General features: G+C 45.4%; 1 protein-coding gene across 3 annotated transcripts in view; it reads right to left on the bottom strand.

The window, feature by feature from the left end:
• Positions 1–18,188, bottom strand: part of LOC144696699 (FYVE, RhoGEF and PH domain-containing protein 4-like) — a 428,322-nt gene that overhangs the window by 233,085 nt on the left and 177,049 nt on the right. The window contains exon 1 of one of the 3 annotated variants that reach the window (XM_078568321.1): positions 4,629–4,773. The exons of the other annotated variants lie outside the window; for them this stretch is intronic. Within the exon in view, the coding sequence (XP_078424447.1) occupies positions 4,629–4,680 (52 nt within the window). The 5' untranslated portion in view covers positions 4,681–4,773. Of the gene's footprint in view, positions 1–4,628; positions 4,774–18,188 lie in introns of those variants that run through there. 3 annotated transcript variants of the gene reach the window in all.

Here is an 18,188-nt window from a genome sequence, read left to right on the forward strand (position 1 = left end):
TGGGACTTACTGCCAGGGCCTTGCTCACATTGCGGTCATCCAAGGAGCAGAAGATCTGAAGCTCGACAGCAACGGGATCCTGGAGGAGCGTCCATGGCATGCTGGGTGGATTCTCATGGGCATGGCTCTGCAGCTCATGGAAGCTGGAGAGTCACCGTTGATGCCAACAATGGATGATGGTCGAGGGGGGTGGGAGAAAGTGGTCCAGGATCGACTGGGAGAGGAAGACGTGTCAGGGGTGATGAGGTTGGGAGGGGGGAATGAAGGTGTCGGGAGGGTGAGGTTGGCAGGAAGGGGTTGAGGATGTTGGGGGAGTGAGATTGGGGTGGGAGGGGGTATGGGGGAGTAGGGGGTAATGGGCGAGAAGATGGCAACTGGGAAGGTAAGTAAGTGTAAGGGGGTGAAAGGTGTAAGGGAAGGAGCTCAGAGGGAGGAAGGAGTCCAGTGGGAGAAAGGAGTGTGGAGAGGCAAGAAAGTCCTTGGGGAGGAAAAAGTGTGGAGAGGGGAGGGTCCAGAGAGAGGAAAGAGTGCGGAGAAGGTAAGGAGTTCAGTGGGAAGAAGCAGTGCGGAGTGGGGAGGGAGTACGGGTGGAGAAAGTAAGGGTGGAGGAAGGAATTGGAAAGGAGTAAAGCTGGAGGAAGAAGTGAGGGTGCTTGAGGGAGTCAGGAAGAGGGAAGGAGTAAGGCTGGTGGAGGAAGTGAGGCTGGATGAAGAAGTAAGTCTGGAGGAAGGGGTCGGGAGGGGGGAAGGACTAAGGGTGGCGGAAGAAGTATAGGTATCTGAGGGAGTCAGAAGGGGGAGGGACTAAGCGAGGTGGGGAGAAAGAGAGTCCGGGGGGGGTGGGGGGTTCTGGAGAGGGAAAGGGGTCCAGAGGAGGGAAGAAGTTCATGGGGGGTAAGGGGACCAGAGTGGGGGGAAAGGGTTCTGGGTGGGAAGGGGTCTGGAGTGGGAGGGATGTCCAGGTGAATGTGCAAGGGAGGGGTCTTATGGGTCCATGACTGCCTCCTGGGGAGCGAACTGAGGGTGGGCATGGTATGAGGGAATGGTGAGAATAACCTAGGGCAGAATGAGGCGGTAGGGTGAGGGTTCAACGGTAGTGATAGAAGGGGCGGCAAGGGTTGTTGGTGGGGCCTTGGAGGCAGACACGGACCCTGGGAGGGAGGAGGTCGGGAAGGTTAATGTGAATGGGGGGGGGGATTTTCGGAAAGGAAGGGATTGTACACATTCACCTAGACATCCCCAAAGGAAAAGTGTTGTGGCTGGTAGGTTATCAAGGGGAAGTGGAAGGTGATGCTGGGGGGTCAACTGTGATGGAGGAAAAGAAATGGGTGACTGGGGCAGGGGAAAAAAAATGGGGAAGTGCACGAGAAACCAAATCCAGACCATGCTGTCCAAATCGAAAGTAAAATGACAGTCATGGTGGGCGAGATCAGGTGCTGCATGGGAGTGTGATCATTGGGTGGGTGGAGGTGCAGGTCAGCTCAAATGGACAACTGAATGCGAACCCCAGCAGGCAGCATTCAAAATACTCAAGGCTCTGAGGTGAGTATGATACGTGAAAGATCCGCAGGTGTGGGAGAGTGCTGTATAGGGCTCCGAAAGGCCCTGCCAAACACACACTTCTCCATCCAGAATTACTAATTGGCCAGCTGCTCCCTCTGGAGTAACAGAGGATGAGGTTGAGGGCTCACAGGGAGAAGGAGGGGAGAGCCTCTGAGATTCCTGAGTGGATGACCCAGGGGTGTCCATCTGCCACTCCTTCTCCCTTCGGGTGCCCAGGGGCCCCAGCCTGACTCCTTGAGGGGAAGGAGCACCTGGAGGGATATCGAGGTGCCCCGTTTCCCTCTTGCGTTGCCACTGCAGGAACTCATCCATGGCTTCCTGATGGAGTGCAGGTATGCACATATCTCCATGTTCTGCTGGACCAGGGTCTCCATGGTGTCCACCATCCTCCCATGGAGACCTCCATACATGCACATGTGAGCACCACTTCACAGGGCAGGCAGATGCACTCCTCCGACTCGCGTGCCACTCTGTTGAGGGCTTCCAACTGCTCTGTGTGATGTTCCCACACCTTCTGCTGATTCTCCAGGATGAGTTGGAAGGCCAAATCTAGAGGCTCATCATCTAACTCAGACCTCACAGATGCCTGATCCCCAGTTGTCCTCCAAGTGCCAGGGAGTTTGCACGAACCTGCCTCTTGCTGCTGCGGACATGTGTCCGTGTGGCAAGCACCAGATTGTGAACCTGAGCCTGCTCTCTGCGCTGGTGCAGGGTGTGGGTGAGCGCTGCAATGGGTCTTCCAGGCTGCTTATTTCCAGCTCTTCAATGGAGGAAGTATCCTCTTGGCTGGAGATGAGGACGTGGATGGAGCTGAGAGACTGGCTGGCTGAGGGTGTCAGTTGCTTGGCAGAGCTCCCTGTGAACCAAAGTAGAGATAAGTAATACTTGGCAGCAGAATCAAAAGCAGGAGAGAGAGCACTCACATCTGCGTTGATAGAGGGATAAGGTGGTGCAGGACTGTTACAAGGGTGTTCACCACCAACCTCACCATCAACGCGGGCAAGGTCCATGTCCTCACCAGTCAGTGCGATGGCACACTCCTCAAAGTGAGTGAGGGGCCTAATGTGGGCCACTCCACCTCTGGTCTGGGACCTCTCCCTGCTGATGTGAGCAGGCTTCTCCTGCATGAAAACAGATGGAGAGTGTGTGAGCAGGGCACATGGCACTGTGAGGAATATTTGTGTGGTGAGCAGAGCCATGGACAGGGTGAGAACACGAGTTCGAGAGGATATGAGACGGATGGAGGTGTGAGGGTGTGTGTGAGAATGAGTGGTATTGTCCCTTGAGGTGTGAGATCCCTGTGGATGTGTGATGGGTTTGTAAGTGTGTGAGTTGAAAGTGATGAGAAGAGTGAATTACCTTGGTGGAAAGGATGAGACCATTCATTCTCTTGCGGCCCTGGATGGCTGTCCTCTTTTGCAGGGCATTGGCACTGACCACCACTGCCACCATCTCCCAAGCTAGATTAGTGAGGTTGCTGCCCATCTGCGGCCAGAGTGGAAGTAGAGGACATCACGGTGAGCCTCCACTGCATCCAGAAGGCGCTCAAGGGACATGTCATTGAACCTAGGGGCTGCAGTCTTTTTGCCTTTCAGGGCCATGTCTTCTTTGCAGCAATGGCAAGCTGGAAGCACTGAGAGGTGTGCATGCGGCTGGACTTTAAATATGGCGCCCAGCATGCTGAAGCGGCAAGGTGGGCGAATGAGAACCTGCCCGCCAAGGAAATGGCATGCTTCCCAGGAATGCATAATTAATATGGCGAGTTTGGGACGATGTGGCGTGAAAAGCTGCCATTGTGGCCAGTGGGTAAACGTCGTTTTACCTGCCTGCTACTGCACTTAGTGCAAATCTGGGTCGATTCTGCCCTGTGGCAGAAATAAGTTAACAGGAAAGCTGTGGAAAGGCAGTTGGGTGTCTGGCGGCAATGCAAACAAAGAGTTGAGGCAGGCACATACTTGAGGTCTGTAAAGAAAAGGTGGAGGGTCATGTCATCAAAAAGCTAAGGGAAAGACCTCCATAGATTCTTACCTTGAAATGGAAAACTGAGGAAAATTAATGCGACTTCCATGGGCTGTGGCATGCCTTTCCATTGGTCCCTAAAGATTTCGTAAGATAAGGGAACTCTTGAGGGAAGTAACAAGTAGAATTGGGTTACAGCCTAAGTGTTCATAAGCTATGGTACTAAGGTAGAGGGGCTTTGTTTAATTTCTTTTTGTATACAATAATTTTTTTAAAAGTGAAATCTTTAGTGTAGTTTTGTCAGTTAATTACAGGGTGTTCAGTTACTCTTTAAATGTTAATGTTCTCTAACAGGATCACAACACTATCTCAACACTTTATGATTTTAAGCAGTTTCTCTCAAATCTCCTTTTAACTTTTTCCTCTCTAAGGAGAAAACCCTAGCTTTTTTCAGCCTGTCCATGCACTGTAATCCCTCGTCCCTGGAACGATTCTAGTAAACGTCTTCTGTGTCCTTTCCAAATTCTTTTTGAAACATCCTTTTTAAGGTATGCTGCCAAAATTGGGTACAATACTCCACCAGGGTCGAAATATTACTTTATCTAGGTTTAGCATAACTTCCTGGCTTTTGTACTCTATGGTATTGAGATATGAAAAAACGCAGCACAAAACAGTATGCTACAAGACCAGATGATTCACTCACGTTTTTCTTTATATTATTACATCTTTATATAAATATATGACAAATTATCTAATTATGATCCATTTTCTATAAATGTTTGGATACTTAACTGTATCCTAAAACACAATTTTACCATGGCTAATAGAGTATGCAAAATTTCAATCATCAGGCTGTTGTAAAATCATCTACTTTATCACAATACAGCAACCATAAAAACTTGAGCTAAATCATTTACTGTATTGTACTTTTTGTGTTAACAATGTTTGCAATGGGAAAATGAAACAGATCGTTATTACATTTCATGTTTTAACAAAATTGCTCTCGCATGTTTGTGCATATTTTGTAGTAGTATTAATTTTAAAATATTCAAATGGATTACTATTTCAACTTCCACCATAGTGCAGACATTGTAAAATTTACCTACCAGTGAGAACAACTTGTGAATTTGCGACATTGAAACAAATAACCCGATCCATTTTCTGCTCTGTGCTATTGAACAGTTTTTCACAAAAGTGACTTCAGCAAGTTATACCTTTGACAGCTCTTCTCAGCAAACACATTTCCTGAATAACACTAGTAGCGAAACACTCTAAAAATATTCAGAGGTGTCATCCTATTTCCGTTCACATTTGTATTACCACACCACTTTCAACCCTACTGGGAGGTCCCTGGTGACCTCAAAAGACTTGAAAATGTATTGCAGCAAAATAAAAAGAGACACATGGCACAATGAAAGAGAAATCCTGAAGAACCAACCCTCGTGTTAGCACTTTTGTCTAACATCATTCTGTAGTCTAGAAGCCTGAGGCATGACCCCTGGTTTATGTTTTCAGTAGTCCATTTGGTGACTCGGCCAAAGTTAATCATGCAAAAGAAACCTTTGCAGCTTCTTATTTGATTGTATTTTCATATTTTTAATTTGCGTATTTCATGCAAAGCTACACAGCATCTTCAGCCCGAACAGTTGAAAATTTGATGTTTAGAGGGCAGTTCTAAACAGTTCAATTCAGGTTAGGTAAGTTAAATAAAAGTACCTGTGAGGTTTGCTGGATTCCCTGAGTGCATCGTAAACCAAAGCTCCAGTTATAACTCAGGTAGGATGGGTGGAATTGACTGAGCAGGGCAAGCAGTTAAGTCCTCCGATATCAGTTGCATAAGGCCCAGGTTATTTTAACTTTAAGGCTCATTTTAGTATGACTGATGGGCTAATACAATACCCGTCATTGTACCAGGAAGTCAATTGGGCCAGGCTGTCCCCACAGCAAATGGGGTGCAGCAGTCTGCAGCTGGGCCCTCACAGGCAAGGGACAAGTCACTGGCCATAAGATGTCAAGAGTTCCAAAATGAGCAACGGCAGTCTTCCACCACCTTTGCTGAGGTTACTACAGGAGCATCACTAGTGGAGAAATAGAGTTTGTAAACCTTCCTATAAGATAGTATAGGTTGATACTTGGGTGGGAAATTAATTAGTGTTGTGAATTAAATTCAACACAATAACATTTGGCCCTTTGTTTGCAATGTAGTTTTATAGCACCTTCAGAGTCTGCATTACCTGAATGTCATTGGTACAAAGTTGGATGAATAGCTTAAGCATTCTTTAATGCAGGATCAAGGGAGCAGTACAGACATAACAAGAATTGTTGGAGGACTATGTATAAGTTTTCAGGGCAGAAGAATAGCTGATCACTAGAATCCCACAGCAAGTAACTCAATATCTTGCATCTCTTGCTGCAAGTCATTGGGGCGATACTCCCTCTTCTTCTGCTGCTTCCTCACCATTACTCTGGCCTTCATCACCCAATAAAATCTGCTGCAACTCCTCCAAATGCAGGTCTCTTTGTATGGCAAGGCTGTGCATCACGCAGGACATTGTTGCGATGCGAAAGACACTTTATGATGCATACTGCAGAGCCCCCAGGCCTGTCTAAACACCCTGAACTCATTTTGAGCATGTGTTCTCAATCATTATCCTGATGATCCCATGGTTTTGATAATATCTGTGTTGCTCAGGTGTGATGAGATTGCTGTTGGGTGTCATGAGCCACAGAGGTGAATCCTTTGTCCCCCAGCTGTCATCCTGTCATGCTTTTGGATGAGCCAAATGTTAGGGGAATAGTTGAGTGTTAGAAGATAAAAGCAACATGACAGCTGCCTGGGTGCCTTGCACAAAGCTGATAATCCTGTTTCTGTGATAGATCCAGAATAACAGACTCCTGGCCTACACACTCGTTTACTGTGCATTACCTCTTATGAGCAACCTCTTTCACCTCCTAAATTCTGACACACTCAGTAACTGTTGTTGTTTCTCATGCTTCACCTCCACCTCCTCCTAAATCCATCTGACAGTATTAGCACTCGATTAGCATATTGAACTTACCCAGGGCAAGAAAGATGAAAAAAGCTGAAAACTCTCCTGGCAATCATACTACCACATGAACATAATAAAAATGACAGACAGTAAAGACCAGCCAGTCCATATTATTGTGATGCCCTATGCCTGATAATATAATCACTTCTTACCCACCTGGAACCAAGATTAAAAACAATCCAATTAAGGGGTTAAAGTGGGAAAATCCTCTGACTCCCTTTAAGCGATTGAAACTAACCTATCATACTGATCCTGCTCTACTTTACAGGGTACCTACCTCTTGTACATGGCGATCTCTTCCCCAAGTTAGAAAAAGGTCCCAACTCTCTTGAGGAATACAGCAAATTAGCATGTACTGTATGAGCCAGCAACCTTTTCCACAGATCCAATCTTGTCCGGGAAAAGAACCACCTAAAATCCATCCTAGCTCAACCCTTACATAACTTATAAATATGACCCCTGATCCTACCTAACTATTCAACTGATATAATTGGTTTATGTAAAAACAATGTAGTTCCTTTATTATTTTATAAACCTCAATCTCCTGAGCCTGTGTCACTCTAAACTAGAGATGCCAAGCTCTGAGTCTATCTGGGTAGCTAAAATATTTTAAACTGGAAATCAATGGTCATCCTCCTCTGCATCCTTTCCAAATCCTGTCCTTGTGAGAGTATCCGAAACTGGGCACAGTATTCTAACTGAGGCATAAACAAGGTCTCAGACAGGACAAAATGCTATGCTTTTATAGTGAATTGTTCTGTAAATATAACCTAGAATCCTGTTTGCTTTAACTATAGTTGCATGAACAGTTACAATCCTCTCCAATCTATCTTGTAACTGAAGTTTCACATCCCTGGAACCATTCTTGTAAACCTTTAATGATCTATGCACATATACACCCAGGTCTTTCTGCTCCTGCACTCCCTTCAAAATTTCACCCCTTGTTTTATATTGTCTAGCCATGTTCTTCCTACCAAAAGGCATCACCTCACACTTCTTCACATTGAACTTCATCTGCCACCTATCTGCCCACTCCACCAATTTGTCTATGTCCTTTTGAAGTTCTACACTGTCCTCCTTGCAGTTTATAACACTCCAAAGCTTCGTATCATCCACAAACTTTGAAACTGTCCCCTGCACACCAAGGTCTAGATAATTAATATGTATCAGGAAAAGCAGGGGTGCCAATACCAAACCCTGGGGAACTCCACGATAAACTTTCTTCTAGCCTGAAAAATTTCCATTGACCATTACTCTCTGCTTCCTATTTTTCAGCCAATTATGTATCCATGTTGCTACTGTCCCTTTTATTCCATGAGCAATAACTTTTTTCACAAGTCTGTTGTTTGGCACTATATCAAATGCCTTTTGAAAGTCTATGTACACCACATCAACAGCATTACCCTCATTGACCTTTTCTGTTACCTCTTCAAAAACTTCCAGCAAGTTTGTTCAACATGATTTCCCCTTTAGAAATCAATGCTGGCTCTTCCTTATCAACCCATATTTTTCCATGTGACTACTAATTCTATCCTGAATAGTTGTTTCCAGAATCTTGCCCACCATTGAAGTTAAAAACATGATTTTTGCAATAAAAGTAATAGTGAGGTTAACAGCTATCACTGTGATATATGAGTAATTCAGACAGCAACTTCTGGCTACTGCACATGTGCAGTTAAAGGCAAAAATCCAAAGGTTGCTGTTCAAGATGCCATGTTCCCCTACAGCATTGCAAAAATGGCATCTCATTGTCCGACTCACCATTCATATACATCGAATGGTGTGAAGTTTCCATACTTAATTCATAGATATGGACTAAACTCACCAGAAAAAGTTAGCGCTTGTCAATTCCAGTGTAATATGGGGTAGTAAGTCGCACTTACTGCCAAACAACTACAATGGCACTGGAAATTAACTTTTACAAATGGTCATTTCTTCAACTTTCATTACTACTAGAGATTTTCTTTTAAAAATTAATGACATTCTTATCTCTCTCAGTCAAATCTTTCTTTCCTTCTCTATGTTGCTTTCTGTACCTGATTCGACATTAAATTCAATGTTTTAATTTACACGTCCAGGTTCAGGTTCTGTGCTGCTCATCAATTCTTCAATCTGATTGGTTAAGGAGGTACACAGTTGGTTGCCCTGTGTACACAGGTCCGAGATGCCCTCTACAGGGTTGCTGTGCTTTTTGGAGAGCTTATTGACGGAAACCTACTGCCCCATTTGTTTACTGTTCAGGGCATAATCTAGCCCAAGAATAGATAAGGTATCCAGCCACACTTTAAGCCAGGCCGGATGCGGCCCCTGGAGCCAGTTTTCAAAATGCCTGTCAAACAGGTAAGTTTGAATGGAGGACTCTGCATGGACCTGCTCTTTTAATCACAGGCTGTTTCTCACCTGCCTCTAGTGAGCCTATCAGCAGCAAATGCGGGAGAGAAACAATCTGTGATTGGAGGAGCAGCAAACACCAGCGTCGGTGAGTTCAGAGTCTGGGGTAGCGGAGGAGCAGGAAGGCGAGGTCCGGGCAGCCAGGGGTACCAAGGGCCGGGGCGGCTGAGGAGCAGGGCATAGAGGGCGAGGACAGCGAAGGCCAGAGCGGCCAAGGAGCAGGACAGCGAGGAGCGGGGGGTGGGGCCCAGGCGGACCAGAGAAGGCTTGAGGCAGCCAGAGCGGGGCCCAATGACATTTGAGTAAGTGTGTGTGTGTGAGAGAGAGAGAGAGTGTGTATGAGGGAAGGATAGGAGTGTGTGTGTGGGGAGAGGAAGAGTGTGTGAGGTGGAGAGAGAGATTGTGAGGGGGAGGGAGAGAGTGTGTGAGAGGGAGGGAGAGAGTGTGTGAGGGGGAGGGAGAGAGTGTGTGAGGGGGAGGGAGAGAGTGTGTGAGGGGGAGGGAGAGAGTGTGTGAGGGGGGTGGGAGAGAGTGTGTGAGGGGGGTGGGAGAGAGTGTGTGAGGGGGAGGGAGAGAGTGTGTGAGGGGGGTGGGAGAGAGTGTGTGAGGGGGGTGGGAGAGAGTGTGTGAGGGGGAGGGAGAGAGTGTGTGAGGGGGGTGGGAGAGAGTGTGTGAGGGGGGTGGGAGAGAGTGTGTGAGGGGGTGGGAGAGAGTGTGTGAGGGGGGTGGGAGAGAGTGTGTGAGGGGGGTGGGAGAGAGTGTGTGAGGGGGGTGGGAGAGAGTGTGTGAGGGGGGTGGGAGAGAGTGTGTGAGGGGGGTGGGAGAGAGTGTGTGAGGGGGGTGGGAGAGTGTGTGTGTGTGAGGGGGAGGGAGAGAGTGTGTGAGGGGGGTGGGAGAGTGTGTGTGTGTGAGGGGGAGGGAGAGAGTGTGTGAGGGGGAGGAAGAGTGTGTGTGTGTGAGGGGGAGGAGCAGCAAACACCAGCGTCGGTGAGTTCAGAGTCTGGGGTAGCCAAGGTGCAGGTGGGAGAGTGTGTGTGGGGTGGGGGGGTAGGAAGAGAGCGTGAGGGCAGAGGGAGAGAATGAGGAGGAAGAGAATGTGATTGGAGCGAGAGAGAGAGAGAGAGAGGAAGTGTGAGGGGGAGGAAGTGTGTGTGAGGGGGAGGGAGAATGTGAGTGGGGGGAGGGACAGTGTGGGGGGGGGAGGGAGAGTGTGAGCGGGGAGGGAGAGAGAGGGGAGTGTGCGTGTGGTGTCTGAGTGTGTTCATAAGTCTGACTCACTCCCAGTGTCAGGGTCCTCATTCACCCTGACTCACACACACCATCATGCACTCTCATAGAGGATGAGTGAGTGAGCACCCTGAGACTGGGAGTGAAGCAGACACACACATTCTCACCCTATTGCACTCTAATACTCATCCTTATTTATTACTCATTACTCTTTTGCTAAGCAAATTGTTTCTTTTCATACTTCAGCATTTTATTTTCAAAATTCATGTTTAATGTTGTGCCAAACATCTTTCTGAAAGTTGCTCATCAGCTCTTTGAGCAAGAATTTTTTTTAATATGCCCCCCACCCCACAAGTGAAAAGGTTGGACAAGCCTGTTCTAAGCTTATAGCAAATGTATTGAAAAAAGACGAACAAGTGAATAAGTAACATTAGTCATAGGGCCCACATTTTTAACAGAGATTATACTATCTAGTACCTCAAAATAAAAGTAAAGGTCACAATCTCCACAGTAAATTACAATTCTTTTGAAGTAACATTTTATCCACAGAGTGATTCTTTTCTTATTTTTCTCACCAGCAGAAGTTGAACTAGCCTAACTTTTGAAAGGTCCAAGCATATTTTACGATTAATTTCGCTAACCTATATACTCCTCTGCCCTAAAAAAAAAGCAAAATACAAGCAAAATACTGCGGATGCTGGAAGTCTGAAGTAAAAACAGAAAATGCTGGAGAAACTCAGCAGGTCTGGCAGCCTCTGTGGAGAGGGAGAAACAGAGTTAAAATGTTTCAAGTCTGCCGAAGAATCATAAGGGCTTGAAACGCTAACTCTGTTTCTCTCTCCACAGATGTTGCCAGACCTGCTGAGTTTTTCCAGCATTTTCTGTTTTTATTTGCTCCTCCACCCTAATGGGTGTGGATTTAAGCAACTGACAGCTACATAATCAAATAGCTGGGTGTCATCTGTATTACTGAACAAATCACATGGTACGTTTTGTTTTAAATGTGGCTTGGCTTGTCCACAGGCTCCAGCTCAAAAAACACTTTATGAGTTATCTTCGTAACACTCATACTGCCTGAAGCTGGAGACAAGTGGATTTTAATGGCAGCTGGCTTTTAAACATCTTGCCCGACTTGATTTGACTAAGACTAAAAGAAAGGATCTCATTTTTGGCACTGTCCCCTCCAAATGGTAACAAAATCCCTCACAAAACTAAATCTGCAAATATGATGTACTGTAAAATACTGTTCACATTATTCCATGAAATGTTATTGCTAATATACTGCAAAAATACTAATCAACAGTCAGGAAAAGTAACCATGGCAGAGGAAAGTTTCAAAACACTCCCAAAAATTGAGAGGAACTTGAGGTCATACCGAAAGTAAACACGCTACGTCGGGCACTGTCCACTTACATTAAATGAAAGCTGTACCTGCTCGCGCAACTGGATGTCCCTACGGTAAACGATGTATTTGAGGGGCATAATTGAGCAAAACAAGAACTTTTGACAAAGTTTAGGAGATACAACCACGAAGAATTTGATTTGCTGCCATTTTTTCGATCAGCAAAATTTGTTGCAGGCAAGATGTCTGCTTGACAATCTTCCCATGCCATTTGTTAATATTTATAAAAGGGACATGGGAGGATTGTCAAATGGGAAACAAATTGGTTTCAGCGTAAAACTTATTATGAATAATGAATTAATAAAAAAGTCAAGATTTGATAGCAGCTCGTATGCAATGGGGTTGGATTATAACAGATTTGTAACCAAACACAGTCCTCAGCAAAAAGCATAACCATTGCTATATATAGCACAAGTTCATCATATACACCAGAAACAAGAGCGCTATTCTTGTGTCTTGTTTCATATTTATGCAGGTAAAAAAACACACCAGAGTCTCCGATGAGAAAACAAAGCCTGAAATAACTGCAGCAGCTTCTCCTCCCACGTATTAAGGAAGATTGTTAAATCGGAAGCAGCTGTTTCCAGATTTTCATGCTTCGCTCACATTAGGTAGTTTATAGACTTGTCAGCACATATGCTGCAGCCTATATTTAAACCTCTTTAGAACTTCCTTTATCCCACTAAAATGCATTTCCTTCCCTTCCCCCATATAAGCACTGTACTACAATGCCAGATTATGTATGGATTTAAGTATGCCTACATTTTTAAGGAGTAAGGGCTCGCTAACATGATTGGCTTTTAGTACAGAATGCAAGAGTCTCAATTTCTAATACCACTCCATGCTGTGCAGTCATTCAGGGGGGATTTTTTTTAAATGGAAAGAAAGCTATTCACTTTAGCTTTTCAACATAAGATGATGGAATTGGGCCAAACTGTAGGCTCTATTCAATGTAAGCAGAAGTTACCTTTCAAACTACACATTGCCAAGACTTTACACAAAATAATTTGTTTTGTTGATGTGTAATGTTTGCAGTTTATTCAGTAATTCAGCGCAAAGAATATGGGCCATGTGTACAAGCAAGATTTACCTCCTGTCTTCCCAGCCCTAGCACCTTGTCAATCACAAAGCCAGAGGTGAAGATTGGAGAAAATTACATAGATATATTAAGCAGATCCTAAAAACTGATCCCTGCTGCAAAATTCTGCACCTTTGTAGTTCATAGGCTTCTTTAGTTCCGACCTATGCATTTTGCATAAGAGTGGGCTTAGAAACCTGCAATCCCCATCCAACAAATAATGCAACAAATCTGAAGTATTTTAAATTAAGATTTACACAGTGCTATGAAACCCAATGTACCTTATTCTTGAGCGCAGAGGTCGGGAACTCCAAGTCCTGTCAAATCTCAGACCTCCTGCTCATGCGCAGGCTGGGAGCTCGCTGCCCGTGTGCAGATCGGCACTTTTACGTTCTTTGGGCCGAGAATTGGCCCAGTGTGCTTGAGCCGAAGTAAAACGGCACAAAAACCCAGGTCAGATGACCAGGTGCAGAGTACCATAGGTAGCAAGATCCCAGACAGGGGACAAGGGACACGGACAGGGAGAGGTCACAAACAGGGGAGAGGCGACAGCGAGAGGTCTCAAAAAGAAGTCTCAGGTAAGGGACAGAGACAGGTCCCAGTTCAGAAAGAAGAGCAGAAAAACAGACTCCAATTAAAGAAAGGGCTGTGGGGAGCAGACTCTAACTAAAGAGGGCTCAGGAGAAGCTCTGGTAATTGAAGAGGGCTGCTGGGACAAATGTACCCCTTTGGAGCATGAATGTTCTGCTCGGCATGGCCGAAGATCTGAAGTTAGAAACATAGAAATTAGCAGGTATAGGTCATTCAGCCCTTCAAGCCTGCTCTGCCATTCAATACGATCATGGCTAATCTTCTATCTCAACTCCAAACCCCTGCTCTCTCCCTATACCCCTTGATGCCTCTAGAGTCTAGAAATTCGGTGACTTGGCCTCCACAGCCCTCTGTGGTGGAGAATTCCACAGGTTCACCACGCTCTGAGTGAAGAAGTTTCTCCTCATCTCAGTCCTACATGGCCTATCCTGTATCTTGAGACTATGCCCCCTTGTTCTAGATCCCCCCAGCCAGAGGAAACATCATCCCTGCATTCAGTCTGTCCAGCCCTGTCAGAATTTTAGATGTTTCAATGAGATCCCCTCTTTCTTCTGAACTCCAGCGAATACAGGCCTAGTCCACCCAATCTCTCCTCATTCGACAATCCCGCCATCCCAGGAATCAGGCTGTTGAACCAACGCTGCACTCCCTCTAAGGCAAGTATATCCTTTCTCAGGTAAGGAGACCAAAACAGTGCACAATACTCCGGGCGTGGTCTCACCAAGGCCCTGTACAGCTGCAGTAAGACATCCTTGCTCCTGTACTTAAGTCCTATGGCAATGAAGGCCAACGTACCATTTGCCTTCTTAACTGCATGCTGCACCTACATGCTTGCTTTCAGTGACTGGTGTACAAGGACACCCAGGTCCCTTTGTACAAAAACATTTCCAAATCTATCACTATTTGAATAATACTCTGCCATTCTTTTTTTTCCTACTGAAGTGGATAACTTCACACTTATCCACCTTATACTGCATCTGTGGTGTATGTGCTCACTCACTCAGACTCTTAACATCCTCCTTACCATTCACATTCCTACCAATTTTTCTGGCATCAGAAGTATTACATTTGGTTCCCTCATCCAAATCATTGATATATATTGTGAATAGCTGGGGCCCAAGCACTGAGCCCTGCAGTATTCCACTAGTCACTGCCTGCCACTCCAAAAAAGACCCATTTATTCCTACTCTCTGTTTCCTGTCTGCTAGCCAATTCTCAATCCATGCCAACATATTACCCCCAATCCCATGTACTTTAAGTTTGCACACTAACCTCTCATGTGGGACTTTATCAAAAGCTTTCTGAAAATTCAAATACACCACATTCTCTGGTTCTCCCTTATCGATTCTGCTAGTTACGTCCTCAAAAAAACTCCATTAGGTTTGTCAAACATGCTTTCCCTTTCATAAATCCATGTTGATCTTGTCTAATTCTGTTGATATTTTTGAAGTGTCCCGTTATCACATCCTTTATAATAGACTCTAGCATTTTCGCTACTACTTATATTAGGCTAACTGGTCTATAATTCCCTGTTTTCTCCCTCCCTCCTTTTTTAAATAGTGGGGTTATATTTGCCACCCTCCAATCTGCCGGGACTGTTCCAGAATCTGCAGAATTTTGGAAGATGACAACCAACCCATCCACTATTTCCATGGCCACCTCCTTTAGTACCCTGGGATGTAAATTATCAGGTCCTAGATTTATTGGCTTTCAATCCCATTAATTTCTCCAGCACTTTACCTGGCAACTTTATATGACTCCTCTTTTGATCTAATACTATATTTATTTTGTTAGCCATGGTAGGGCCGCTTTTCCTGTTGTATTTTTGTTCCAGAAAGAAATGTATAACTGTTGCAACGCATACATTTGTTCCTTAAATATTAGCCATTGCCTTTTCATGAAGTCCCCCAATATATCTTGGCCAACTCATGCCTCATACCTTCGTAGCTTCCTTTGTTTAGATTTAGGACCCTAGCTTTGGATCGGACTACTTCACTTTCCATCCTATTGAAGAATTCTATCATGTTATGGTCACTGTTCCCTAAAGGGCCCCACACGACGAGATTATTAATTAACCCCTTCTCATTGCACAATACCAAATCCAGGATAGCCTGTTCCCTAGTCAGTTCCTTGACATACTGGTCTAAAAAACCATCTTGTACACACTCCAGGAATTCATCCACCACAGAATTATTGCTAATTTGGTTTGCCCAGTCTATGTATATTAAAGTCACCCATGATTACTGTAGCACCCTTGTTACATGCATCCCTAATTTCCTATTTAATGCCGTCCCCTACCTTACCACTACTGTTTGGAGGCCTATAGACAACTCCCGCTAATGTTTTCTGCCCCTTGTTGCTTCTGAGCTCCACCCAGACTGACTCTACATCTAGATTTTCTGAGCCAATATCCTCTCTCACTATTGCACTGATTTCATCCTTAACTAACAATGCCACAGCACCTCCTTTTCCTTTTTGCCTGTCCTTCCTAAATATCGAGTACCTTGGATATTCAGTTCCCAGCGTTGGTCACCCTGCAGCCATGTCTCCATAATCACAATCATATCGTACCCGTTTACATCCATTCGCACTGTTAATTTGTTTACCTTATTGCGAATACTCCATGCATTCAGATACAGTGTCTTTAGACTTGTCTTTTTAACATTTTTACAAATCTTTTTGTACTATGGCCCTATTTGCTGCTTGCCCTTGTTTCCTCTGCCTTCTCTTTTGCTTTCTGCTTTTCTGTCTTTCATTCCTATCTTTGTTTTGCTCTCTTGTGTCTCCCTGCTCAGGTTCCCATCCCCCACCACTCTAGTTTAATCCCTCTCCCACAGTACTAGTGAATACCCCTGCGAGGATATTGGCCTGGTCCAGCTGGGGTGCAACCTGTCCAGCTTGTACAGGTCCCATCTTATCCTGAACCGGTCCCGATGCCTCAGGAATCAAAATCCTACACCATCTCTCCAGCCTTGCATTCATCTGGCCTAGTCTCCTATTCCTGATCTCGCTAGCACGTGGCACTGGGGGTAATCCTGACAAGTATCACTTTTCAGGTCCTGCTTCTGAATTTATTTCCTAGCTCCCTACATTCTGCTTTCTGGACCTCATCCCTCTTTTTACCTATGTCATTGGTACCAATATGGACCATGACCTTTGTCTGTTCACCCCCCCACCCTTCAGAATGTCCCGCAGCCGCTCAATGACATCCTTGACCATAGCACCAGGGAGGCAACATACCATCCTGGTGTCACGTCCGCAGACACAGAAACGTCTGTCTATTCCCCTTACAATAGAATCCCCTATCACTATTGCTCACCCATTCTTTTTCCTTCCCTCCCGTGCAGCTGAGCCACTCGTGGTGCCACGGACTTTGCTCTTGCTGCATTCCCCTGAGAAACCAACTCCCCCACCATAGTCGAAATGGAAAATCTGTTGGAGAGGGAGACTGACCCAGGGGACTCCTGCACTATCTGCCTTGTGCTTTTACTCTGCCTGGCAGTCACCCATTCCCTTTCTGCCTGTGCAGTCTTTACCTACGGTGTGACCACCTCACTGTACATGCTATCCATGAAGATCTCACCCTTGCTAATGCTCCACAGTGACTCCAGCCACAGCTTCATCTCTAAAATGTGGATTTCAAGTAGCTACAGCTGGAGACAACTCCTGCATATGTGGTCACCCTGGACACTGGAAGTGTCCCTGACTTCCCACATCGCAGCGGAGAAGCATTCTACTTGGCCGAGGTGCCCTGCCATGACTTACTCTTAAATTACTCCCTTTACTTTTACTTCCTCTAGTTTACAGAATATAAGGACAGAAGGAATACTCACCAGGACCTACTTGCCATGGCCACCGTTCTTCCTTCTCCTTCCCTCTTCACCAAACCCCCTCTCTCATCAAATGCCAACTTATCCACTCTAATGCAGCCCAAAACAGTACTCCAGGGCAGACAAAAGCAGCACTATAAGATGGCCTGCTTTTTTGCTTTCTGAATCTAACTTCTGAAAACTTGTTTAAGCCAGTTATCTAATTAACAAACTGTAGCTTGCAAGCAGAGCCTGTATAACCTCTGTTTTAAACCTGGACTAAAACTCAACTTCTCCCAACCCAAAGAGCAACTTTTAGTTAGTTGCTAAATTAAAGAAGGACCAGACTTCAGATGGGAATTAACCCTTAAAAGTCCCTCTCTCACCAAACTCCATCTTAAGCACTCTAATGCAGCCCAAAGCAGCACTCCAGTTCAGACCTGTAATTTGATGCTTGGGTGTATGCTAAGAAATCCAGGGGAATGGAATCTCAGGAGACAAGACTGAAACCCTGGAGGTGGACTGTTATTGATGCTGTCCCAGTTTGGTAATTGAAGAGGGTTCAGGAGTAGCCCTGAAGATCCAAGAAGGAGCAGAAGGTTGGTGACTCCTTGTTGCAGGCTGCTAGGGCATAGGCACTGTTTTGAAGCAGTAGTGTTGTGCTTGGTGGGGCCAAAGATCTGAAATTGTGCTTCTAAGTTGTTGCTTGAGTGTACTTGGGAATCCAGGGGAAACGGAATCTTGGGAGACAAAATTGAAACCCTGCGAGATGGGCCATCGTTGAATGCGTCCGAGTTCGAGTAACTTTTGGAGAGAATTCCAAAGTGAGATCTTTGAAGGTGAAGATTAGAACCCCTCGTGACAGAGACAGTGTTTCAGTGAGATTGGTTGACTCAGTGGGTGGGATGTTGAGAAATCAATGGCCTGTGTCTTGCTTTTATCTATTTATTGTGTAGAGTGGTATGTTCGACCACAGTTTTGCATGTTCGTCTGTTTGCTTGTTAATTCACATGTACCTCAAATTAACCCTGAATGTTAGCATATAAGATAGATGTTGTAAATTGTTTTATATTTCTGACCTTGTACAGTAAAGTTTATTTTTGCTTGTTCAAAATCCA

This window comes from Cetorhinus maximus, chromosome 22, assembly GCF_964194155.1.
Source record: "Cetorhinus maximus chromosome 22, sCetMax3.hap1.1, whole genome shotgun sequence".
NCBI lineage: Eukaryota > Metazoa > Chordata > Chondrichthyes > Lamniformes > Cetorhinidae > Cetorhinus > Cetorhinus maximus.